The sequence below is a fragment of the Dipodomys ordii genome, unplaced genomic scaffold (genome assembly GCF_000151885.1).
Source record: "Dipodomys ordii isolate 6190 unplaced genomic scaffold, Dord_2.0 Scaffold102, whole genome shotgun sequence".
Lineage (NCBI taxonomy): Eukaryota > Metazoa > Chordata > Mammalia > Rodentia > Heteromyidae > Dipodomys > Dipodomys ordii.
This window is the reverse complement of record NW_012267318.1, coordinates 5624101-5636022: the sequence shown is the minus strand read 5'-3', so window position 1 is coordinate 5636022 and position 11922 is coordinate 5624101. Positions and strand designations below refer to the sequence as shown.

Here is an 11922-nt window from a genome sequence, read left to right as displayed (position 1 = left end):
TTTTCCTTTTGTTTCCTAATACCCCCCTCCAAAAAAAAAAAGTTGAGCCACAAGATCTGACGCATCTCTCAGCCACCTTTACCAAGAGACTTGCTAGCCTTGTTTCAGATTGAGTGTGTGTGTGTGTGTGTGTGTGTGTGTGTGTGTGTGCGTGCGTGAGAGAGAGAGAGAGAGAGAGAGAGAGAGAGAGAGAGAGATTGGGGCTAGAACCTAGGGTCTAAGCACATACATGACCACTGAATCACACCCCTAGCCCAGTTTCACTCGATAAAATAATTTAGCAACCAAACTCTTCCAGTTTTAGTTGCTTCATGAGAAAATGTAGGATTTCCATTAATTACATTGGAAACACCACTGTTTCTCAAGAGATATCATCATGCAACTTCCAGAACTATACATATGAAGACTTTTTTTTTAAATACTGCATTTCTAGTTTTTAGAAAATATATCTATACTAGAGCAGCCAAGAACAAATATATCACACACATCTAAACAGAAATATACACGCAAATAAGCATATGCTTGCTGGAAGGAAGGAAAAAAGCAATTACATTGTTATAAATCTGCAATGATGCCAAACATCTACTAGCACGTCAGAATTAAAAATAGCATCATCTTACCTGGAGTTCCTGGGGAGCAGACAGAATGGGCAAAAAAACAAATAAAAGGTCTATTTAAAATGATGACATAAGATATTCAAATGCATTTGTCTTAGCTTTAACACAACAGTGCTAACAATATATACTTCAGTAGATGCAAATTCTGAAAAAGGTGAAATATGTATTACCTCCAAAGAGAAAAATTATGATTAAACATCAGAAATGTTGCACTTCTTAATGGTGAGTGATATAGTTGGGATAATAAATCATAGACACAGTTTCTGAAGTAGCTTTGCTTTCTGTGACAATTTTGTCCTCAATACTTTTGCTTTTGAATGCCTAAAGAATTATTCCTGAGGAAACTGTTGAATGTCACAAGTAAATGAAAGAGGGTCATCAACTAGAAAAAAAAGGTGGGATCACCTGACGCTTTTCACAAAGCTCAAAGTGTCTGTAATCACAATGCTCACTGTGGATGCGCAATTAATAGCAAAGACATGACACCTTAAAAGATTCTGAAAAGTTTGAGGGCAAAAACTTCTACAGATATTACCCATGAACTTCCCAGACTGTTTAGTGAATAATAGACACGACAAAAATGACTCATATTTCTTTTTTGGCAATGGTGCTCTTCTTGAGAAGTTCAATATACTTGATTTTCTCCAAGAAGGATAAAACCTAATTCTTTACCGATGCGAGTACAAGGGCTGGAGAACACCAGTCATACTTCTGACACGATACTAGAAGCTCTGCAAGGCTGTTCTTTATTCGTGTTGACAGGTTTCAGTATGCTTGTTAGACAAATGGGCACGCAGAAACCAAAAGGAACTAAACCCATGCTTAAGCCATATGGCTAGATCATTGCAGAATTGGGATTCAAACTTGGAGCTGATGGATTCTGAAGCTCAAATGCTTTAAATTGTACTGCTCTGGGTATCATTTACTATAATGTTTAGAAGTAGTAAGACATTCTCAACTGGTGTGTCTACCATCTATCATCATGTATGTATGTATGTATGTATGTATGTATGTATGTATGTATGGTCTATCTCTATTACCCATCCATCCATCCATCCATTCATGATGGGCATTCTTGCTCTGCTATCTCAGCTTAACTAGAACTCTGAGGGCCAAACAACTATTCTGCCTCAGCTTCTTCTTGTTTCAAGCCTCTAAGAATACAGATGTGCTTTGGCTTTCAAATTATTTTATTTGGATAAAGTGCACTCTCATTCCCTTGAGTTTCTTACAACAGCTTAATCACAAAAGACAAAATGATCTCTATTTGTTCTTACTTGTACCTGGAAAATACTAGTATACTTGTTTTGTTTTTGTTTTTTAAAGAAAGGAACATTGTTCCTCTTTCCAGTCCCTCTTTCCCTTTCCACTGGGCCAAACCCCAGCCACCATCTGCCTGTTGGCTTTGTACTTTTTTCTCTCTCTCCCCTCTATTTTTCTTCCCTCCCTTTCTCTTCCTCACTCCTTTCTTCCCTAATCCTCCTTCCCTCCTTTCCTTCCTTCTTCCTTCCTTCCTTTCTCCTTTCTTACCTTTATTGATGGACTGATTTTTAAAAAAAATTTTATTGTAAAGATGTTGAGATGGAATGATTTTTAGTAGTTTGTCTTTGTTATGCTAGGTAGATAGGAACACAGGTGCTAGGATACTCTGTCACTGAACCACACCAATCCTAGCCCCACCTTCTTTACTACACCAATCCTAGCCCCACCTTCTTTACTACACCAATCCTAGCCCCACCTTCTTTACTACACCAATCCTAGCCCCACCTTCTTTACTACACCAATCCTAGCCCCACCTTCTTTACTACACCAATCCTAGCCCCACCTTCTTTACTACACCAATCCTAGCCCCACCTTCTTTACTACACCAATCCTAGCCCCACCTTCTTTTTTCTGTGCCAGTATTGGAGCTTTAACTCTGGGCTTCTTGCCTTGACATTTTCTACTCAAGGCTGGCACTCTACCACTTGAACCACATCTCCCTACCAGTTTTTTTGCTGGTTAATTGGAGAAAAGAGTCTCATGGATTTTTCTGTTCAAGGTGGCTTTGAACTGCCATTTTCAGATCTCAGCCTCCTCATCAGCTGGGATTACATGCTTGAGCCCCAGATGCCTCAGATTAAGCCTCCACCCTTAATAGAAATTATGTTTTATTAATTGTTCTGAAATTGATTCCTCCACTTTGTATCATTCCTGCTAGGTTGCTCAGCAGAATGTTTTCATCTGGCTGAGACAGGAAAATTATATATTTCTTATTCTGCCAGTTTTCTTCTCTAGTTTAAGTTTGGCATGAAGAGGGTGTTTACACTTCATTTCTAGCTAAGAGCAACATTTGGTCAGCTACAGATCAGAGAAGTATCTTTTAACCTTAGCTTAGCACTCAGCTCTGGCTCAGAAGCACATAGTAAGTATTTAAAGGCAGGTGCATATTTTGCTTTAGATTGTTGATCTCTTTTCCCCCTACCCCCGCCCTACTGCCCCTTTTTTGGTGGTGGTACTGAGACTTGAACTCAGGGACTTATGCTTGCTAGGGCAGGAGTAAGTGCCCTTACTGAATGTTTTCTCTTTTACTAATTATGGTCAATAGAAACCTCTGCAATCCTTTTTATTGGTTCCAGAACCCTCTAAAGTGAAATTGAAGATGGCCCTTATTCGAAGCATGCCTTGCTCTCTCTGCTTTTAGCTGCTTGTTATTCTTTCTGTTTTCTAGTGCTGGAAATGGAACCCAGAGCCTTGCCGATGCTGGATATGCACTCTATCATGGAGTGTGACCCCTGCCTCAGCCAGCGCTTTTATGCTCTTTACAAACTGGGTCTGATCAGTGTGACTTCCAGTGAAATAATCACGGAAGAAACATTGTTCATCTGCAAACATGGGTACATCTCGCCTACTGCAGACATCAGGGTAATCATAGCCTAGGGAAGATGACAATAGGCAGCTCTCAAGTCTCAGCTACACAGAAGCTAGCCGGTCAGCAGCCATATGCTTTTCCTTTTTTTAGTGCCAGTCCTCGGGCTTAAACTCAGGGCCTTGGTGTTGTCCCTGAGCTTCTTTCTGCTCAAGGCTAGTGCTCTACTACTTGAGCTCCACGTCTGTTTTTGTTTTCTTTTTGTTTGTAGTTTAGTGGAAAATAAGAGTCTCATGGACTTACCTGTCTGAGCTGGCTTCAGAACCATAATGCTCGGATCTCAGCTTCCTGAGTAGTTAGGATTAGAGGTATGAGCCACTGGCATCTGGCATGCAGTCATACACTTTTGTTATTTTTCTTGTTGATCATGGGGCTTGAACTCAGGGTTTCGGAACTGTCCCTGAGCTTTTTTGCTTAAGGCTAGAGCTCTACCACTTTGAGCCATAGCACCACTTCTAGTTTTTTTGGTGGTTAACTGGAGATGATAATCTCATGGACTGCCTGGGTTGGCTTTGAACTGCAATTCTCAGATCTCAGTCCCCTGAGTAGCTAGGATTACATGTATGAGCCTGTGGTGCCTGGAGAAGTCATGTACATTTAGGGAAGCTATTTAAAGTATTGTTTCTCCACAAACTTATAGTTACAGTAGGGTTGACTTCCTGCCATAAGATATAATAAACCTTGAATTGAAGCTTCTGTTTTAATTATAAAACCAGTAGAGGCCTAGCAGGCATTGGTGACTCATACCTGCAATTCTAGCTACTAAGGAGGCTGAGATCTGAGAATCAATGTTCAAAGCCAGCCAGATTAGAAAAGTACTTGCAATTCTTATCTCCAGTTAACCAGCAAAAAAGCCAATATTGGAGCTATGGCTCAAGTGGTAGAGCAATAGACTTGAGTCCAAAAAGCTATGAAACAGCACCCAGGCCTTGAGATCAAGCTCCAGTACTGGCATGCAGACATATAAAAAAGACCAGCAGAAAGCCCTTTGGAAAATTCAGCATGTTTAGTTGCACAAAATCTGACCAAGGTTGTATGCCACCACCATAAGCCAGGCTCAGTACCAAGCACCTTTATATGAGCCAATCTCACCAAAAGTGAATTGAGTTTTCATTCATGAGAAAATGACTGCTTCTTTGCTGCAATAAGCCCCTGAGCTATAGAAATGAGGGTAACTGACAGCATTGCTACTCTTTCCAGGCACTGTTTCAGACACATGATTCATAGCAGAAGGCATCTGATTACCATGATTACCATTCAAGATCAACACATCTACATGTGCCTGCTGAGACTTGAATTCAGCCACTAAAACAGAGCAAAGAGCTCCTTTCTCTCTTTCCTCCTCTCTGTCTTGCCCCTCCTTGTGCTTTATATTTTAACTGCTAATCATTTCATCAAATGTAGCACAAAAATCTGATCTGATCTCATGTTGAAGCAGGCAAGCTTTGAAATCACTGAATTAGAGCAACTGTACATTTAAAATAATTAAATGCCTAGCATATTTTAGCTAGGTGCCAGTGAACAGGCTGAGATCTTCAGTGGTTTTGAGTTCCCTTCTGGAGACTCTCAATCTCTCTCTCTCTCTCTCTCTCACACACACACACACACACACAGAGTCTTTGTGTGGTCATTACAACTCAGATCTTTGCCATTTAGTAATAAGTTGGCAGCTTTTGCCATGGGTGCAGACAGGAAGGGTGTGGTAATTTTTGCCATAGCTAAGCAGCTGTACTCTGAATAAAAGTTGATTCCAAATACAGTTTGCAGTTTTCCAATTAAAGACCTTGCTCCAAAATCAGCCATGGTTTGGTTAGTGAAGGACATGCTGAGAGGATTATTATTATTATTATTATACAGAGAATATGCTGTACCTCTCCATCTTCCAACTCCACATCGAGGAAATCAAAGTCCCTGAAGACTCTGAACTGCTGTTCACTGTTGGTGTCATCCATGTTCTCCTGCTCCCGGGCTCCGTCCTCTGAGGACACCAGGCTCGTCTGATGCTCCAGCAGGTCCAGGTCCCCACACGAGGAAAAAATCACCTGTGAATCAAGAGAGCCCTTTCTTGAGACGTCCGTCTCCGTCTGCTTGTTTATGTTAGGAGAAATGTTAATTGGCTTCTTGTAGCACTGAATTTCCAGTACACACCTAATTCCTTAAGTGGATATTTTTAGAATGTTCTTTCATTATTTATGTTGGACAGGTGCCTTTGGATTGAACTCGTCACAGACACGCAAGTTCATGCACCAGGAAAATGTTCAAAAGTTTGAACGGTTGCCTCTTAATGGATGAAGATGGGACCCTACCTCTGTGTGTGTGTGTGTGTGTGTGTGTGTGTGTAAGTAAAACAAATAAGCATGCAGTCACAAACTGGAGTAGCTAAAATTTTCCACTGTTCTTGAGATGACTGAGATTAGAGATTGTACACATTCACACACACAATCAAATTTGTATTTTAAGCACTATGCCAATAATTTTTTTTGTCGGTCCCGGGGACTGAACTCTGCGCCTGGGCACTGTCCCTCAGCTCTTCAGCTGAAGGCTAGTGTCCTACCACTTGAGCCACAGCACCAGTTCTGGCTTTTTTTCTGCTTATGAGGTGCTGAGGAATCAAACCCAAGGCCTCATGTATGTGAGGCAAACACTGTACCACTAAGCCAACTTCCCAGTCCAATACCTTCTTTTTGTAGTATAACCCAGGAGAGCAAAGGATTTAATTTTTTTTTTTTTTTTTTTTGGCTTGAACTCTGGGCCTGGGCACTTTCTCTGAGACTCTTTGTGCTCAAGGCTAGCTCTCTACCACTTGAGCCACAGCGCCACTTCCAGCTTTTTCTGAGTAGTTTACTAGAGATAAGAGTCTCATGGTCTTTCCTATCCCAGCTAGCTTTGGACAACAAGATTTCAGCCTCTTCTGAGTAGCTAGGATTACAAGTATGAACCACCAGCATATGGCTCCTTCCTTCCTTCCTTCCTTTCCTTTCCTTTTCTCTTTTCTTTTCTATAGACATAATCCAGGAACTTGCAAGAATAAGAAACCAAAGCCAAATTATACTGTATGCACATATGGAAATATCACTGTGAAACCCCCTCGCACTACAAATATGATAATTTAACAACAATAGTAATAGTAAGTAGATATTAAAGCCCAAAAGTACAAAACTAATGTGGTTAGGTTCTTTCCACTGAGCCATTTAAATATTTCAGAAATAATACCTTGTGAATGAAATGAAATATTTTCTTTCCTAGTCAATCTCCACCAGACATGGATATGAAATAAAATTAACATATGGCCTCATTGTCATTGAAAAATATGCAAATCATTGATAAAATTAAGTAACAAGACTGAATGAACTTCAGGTGTTGTATTGCTGCTCTAGTGTTGAAGAACAATCATTATACATACAACATAGCCTGAGTGGCCCAGAAAACCTCTGAAAAAAAATCCAAAATCTGAAAGGCTCTGAAATTGGAAACTTTTTCAGTGTTGACATGGTCAATAAAATAAAGTTTAAAAATTTTTGGGAAAAAAAAGTTTTAGAGAATTCTGGGTTTTTAGATTGGGGATACTATCTCAGTCTATGCAACTATATCCAAATCCCCAGGCTGAAATCTGAGATACTTCCAGTCCCAAGTATTTCAGATAAGGGCTACTAAACCTGTATTGTCATGAGACTATCATGGCAGAGTCTGGAACTAGGATTGGACTGGGATGTGAGACACAGAGTCCCTGGAGTAGTCAAGGCAAGAAGGCTAGAATTCCCATTTCTCATTTCTAGTCAGTGCTGCCTGTCTTATTCATAAAGTGCTCCAGGAAAGTATTTCCAGTGGGTGAGGCCTCAGTAGAGGAGCAGACAGTATGAATCTTTAGGAGGCTGCTACCTACAAGGGCAACAAAAGAGAGCCCTGGCTGGCTGGGCCATTGCAAGGCAAAAGTCCTGAATTCTCTTCATTATGGGCTTCGAAATGTGTCTGCCCCTCCTGCCTTGGTCCCCTGCCTGTAGTAATATCAGAGGAACAGCAGCAAACCCCACTCATCAATACCACCAAAAAGATGACTCATAGAGAGGCAAAATTTAGCTGATGGCTAGGTGCTTTCCCAAAAGAAATATCAATTTATACTTGAAGTATTTAGGAGTGTCTACCCACTCACAAACTACATAAATAGATACATTTGGAATTTTACAAACAGATCCACAGAGAAATCTGTTAATTCCTAATTTATTTGGCCAATTACTTAGTTTGTGATTTTTTTTGGAAATTATAAAGGTGCATTTCTAGGAAAGAAAGACTAAACTTGGTTTCAGTGTACAGATGAAACCTTACCGATCTGTACTGTTTTTTCCCCTCCCTCCCTCCCCCTGCCTCCCTCCCTCCCTCCCTTTCTTCCTTTGTTTTCTTTTTTGTTGTTATTGTTACAAAGTCTCTCTTTGTGCCACCTTGTGCCAGCAATGGAAGGACATCATGTTCCTGGCTTGCTGTGACCTTAATCTTTCCATTTAAAAGTGAATTTTTAGCTGGTGCTAGTAGCTCACACCTGTAATCCTAGCTACTCAGGAGGCTGAGTTCTGAGAATCACAGTTCAAAGCCAGCCCCGGTAGGAAAGTCTATGAGACTCTCATCTCCGATAAAACCATCAGAAAACCAGAAGTGGCTCTGTGGCTCAAGTGGTAGAGCTCTAGCCTTAAGCTGAAGAGCTGAGGACAGCGCTAAGGCCCAGAGTTCAAGCCCCACGACCAACCAAAAAAAAATTGTGTGTGTGTGTGTTTGCTTTTTTCAGTATTGGAGTTTGAACTCAGGGCCTTGCATTGCTAGGTAGATGTTTACCACTTGAGCCATATCCCCAGCCCCTGGAGAAGTTTTAATGTGGAAAATTAAACAATTGCAGTATATAGTGAAACCAGACCCCGATAAGTTTACCAATTCTGCTAAAACATGCTAGGAGATGCTCACACTCACAATTTGAGTAATCTGAATTTTACAAGCTTCAGAAACATATATACATCAATCTTTGGTGTAGTCAAAAACTTGGTGTTATTATACTAGTGAAATTTATATGAGAAAAAAATGACTAATCTATCATTTAATAGTATTTTTGTTAATAGTCATTTGTTAATAACAACATTTTTGTTAATTTGTCATCATTTTCTTTTCTCTCTTTTCTGTTAGTACTGGGTCTTCAATTCAGTACCTAAGACTGACACTCTGCATACCCCAATTCAAGCGTTTTACTGGTTAATTGGAGATGAAACTTACCGAGGGGTTTTTGCTTAGTCCTACTTCTTGGCCACACAGAGAAAGGACATGCACCAACTTTTCTTTTGTTCTCTTCTGGAAAGGAAACACAGGCAAGTTTTCATTTTTCATTATGGGGTCCTGGGAGCAGACCTGCCCCAATACTGTAGGCACTAGTACAGAAGAAAGGTGACTGCTGGAAGTGGGGCCATGGTGAACTGAGTTGCAGAATACACATGTGAAACAGGTCACTGATAAAGTACCAAGACCATGCTGAAGCAGTATGTTAGACTTTGTAGGTTAACTATAATGGGTTTTTTTTTTTTGCCTGTTTTCATTTTTTTCAAGCCATGATTATTAAGAGAATCCAAAGTCAGGCTCACATTCATTGTGTTTGTACTAAGGCTGATGAAGCACTGTAGAACTGGTTGAAAATGATGGATAAGTTATTTGGAGAAAGGATTCTGAGTGGTGGAAGGGCAGGATTTCTTTGAAGGGCTTTCATACGAAAGATCAGATTTTCTTTCTCTTTTCTTTTTTCTTGTTTTGTTGGTTGTGGGGCCTGAACTGGGCGCTGTCCCTGCACTATTCAGCTCAAGGCTAGGACTCTACCACTTGAGCCACAGCGCCACTTCCAGCCTTTTCCATTTTTGTGGTGCTGAGGAATTGAACCCAGGGCCTCATGCATGCGAGGCAAGCACTCTACCCCCGAGCCACATTCCCAGCCCCAGATTTTGTTTTCTTTTTTTGTCTTGGGGCTTGAACTTAGGGCCTGGGCATTGTCCCTGAGTTCGTTTGCTGAGGGCTACTACTGTTCCACCATGAGCCACAGCATCGCTTCTAGTGTTGAGGTGTTTATTTGGAGATAAGAGCGTCACAGACTTTTCTGATCGTGCTGGCTTTAAACCGTGATCCTCAGATCTCAACCTCATGCATAGCTAGGATTACAGGTGTGAGCTACCAGCACTTGGCAAAAGATCAGATTTTTCTAAGTGTTATGAGAACTCCAGCCAGTGGGGAGAGGCAACAGAGCCAGCTTTCAAGTCAACACAATGAGCTGTCCAAAGATAAAAGTGAGTGTGCTTGGGATGCTGTGAGCCCTCATGGAAGCACTGTGGTCTAGATGGTCAGTGGGATGGTGGGAAGGGAGGGATCCAGTATCACATGGGCAGTGGGGCTCTGTAGATCCCCTAAACTCCATTCCAATGCTCCATGCCTACAATTGTCTACCTGAGAATACTGGGGTCTTTTCCAGCTCACAGGAACAAGGACGTTGGAGTTGGAGCCTGACGAGGTGGATGATGCACTCCTGGTGACTGCCATGGCCCTGGGTTTCCCATCATGCCCAGAAGAATTCTGGAGTTCATCATATCGCCTCCCAATGATGGGTGTCTTGAGAAAGGAATGCAAAAGCACACATTATTCTGTCTCATTAATGACTTGATGGTAGCCACGTGTCAGTGGCTCATGCCTATAATCATAGCTACTTAGGAGGCTAAAATCTGAGGATCTTGGTTCAAAGCCAGCATGGGCAGTAAAATCTGTGAGATTCTTATCTTCAATTAACTATCAAAAAGCCAGAAATGGTACTGTGGCTCAAAGAGGTAGAACATTAGCCTTGAGCACAAAAGTTGAGGCACAGTGCTCAGGCCAAGTTCAAGCCCCAGTACTGGCAAAGAAAAAAAAATTCTGTGGTATACAGAAATAAAAGTGTGGCTTAAGTGGTACAATGCTAGTGTTGAGAAAGCCTTTGTGAGGCCCTGAGTTCAAGCCCGAGTACTGACATATATGTACGTACACACACACACACACACACACACACACACACACACACACACACACAAGAGAGAGAGAGAGAGAGAGAGAGAGAGAGAGAGAGAGAGAGAGAGAGATCTGTGGGATAAGGAATCTACATAGAAGAAACCAAAAACTGATGGAATGAATAATACTCAGGTTGGAGAAATTCAGTGCTATTCATAGACTGGTTATTCCCCACGTCCAAATAAATACTCTGTATCATTTTGCATCTCCAATGTTTTCCCATACTCCTTAAGCAGCAGGAAGCAAGTGTAATGACTTACCTTTCAATATGTTTTGTAAGCCACTGGTAATGACAAGAAACATTAGTAAGGTTTTAGGTGTGTTTAATCCTGAGAGAGTTCCTTAGAACAAAGGATTAAAAATTCCATCTTAACTCTCCAACCTTTAATCATCTATCTGTCTGTCTGTCTGTCTGTCTGTCTGTCTGTCTATCTATCTATCTATCTATCTATCTATCTATCTATCTATCTATCTATCTATCTATCTATCTTGTTTAATTTTTCTGTCAGTAGTGGGGCTTGAACTCAGAGCCTGGGAAATGTCCCTGAGATTCTTTTGCTCAAGGCTAGTGCTCTACCACTTTGAGCCACAGCACCATTTCCTATTTTTTGGTAGTTAATTGGAAATAAGTATCTCACAGATTTTCCTGCCCAGGGATGGCTTTGAACTATGATTCTCAGATCTCAGTCTCCTGAATAGCTAGTATTACAGGTGTGAGCCACTGATACCTGGTTTTATATGCTTTCATTAATTGAAAATTTTACTTAAATAATTTATATCTTTTCAATTATTTTAAATAGATGAGGTCATGGCAGGGGGCTTGGGTAGCACTTAAGAAATCTCCCTTTCTTTCTGAGAGCGGGGTTGGTGGCCTGGTAGGCAGCATCTCTTAAACTTTAGCTCCAAGTTGGTCTCTCCTTGAGACATCAGATCATAGGGCCTTGAGGGGGCAGAGAGCAACCAGCAGTTCTGCAGTTCTCATCCTGGCTGCCAAGGCCCCTCACTCTGGAGCAGTTCTGGGTCTCTGAGTTAAGGAATGTGGTTCACTGCCCACACCATTTTTATACTTGTTTTAGGAGAGAATGAACTCAAGAAAAACAGCTTTCTTTCCTAATGGGGTTAAAACATAATTTATCATGCAAAGGGGTGAATCAATACATTAATATCATTTTTTGGGGGGGTCTGGTTGTGGGGCCTGAACTCTGGGCCTGCGCGCTGTCCCTCAGCTCTTCAGCTCAAGGCTAACGCTCTACCACTTGAGCCACAGCACCACTTCTGGCTTTTTTCTTTTTGCTTATGTGGTGCTGAGGAATCAAACCCAGGGCCTCATGCATGCAAGGCAAG

The 11922-nt window shown here is 41.3% G+C and overlaps 1 protein-coding gene across 1 annotated transcript in view; it reads right to left on the bottom strand.

Annotated features, from left to right (window-relative positions):
• Positions 1–11922, bottom strand: part of Fry (furry homolog (Drosophila)) — a 291396-nt gene that overhangs the window by 44183 nt on the left and 235291 nt on the right. The window contains exons 49-51 of the mRNA XM_013027318.1: positions 9988–10149; positions 8779–8853; positions 5397–5567 (exon numbers count right to left, since the gene is read on the bottom strand). Coding sequence (XP_012882772.1) covers positions 5397–5567; positions 8779–8853; positions 9988–10149 — 408 coding nt within the window. The remainder of the gene's footprint in view (positions 1–5396; positions 5568–8778; positions 8854–9987; positions 10150–11922) is intronic.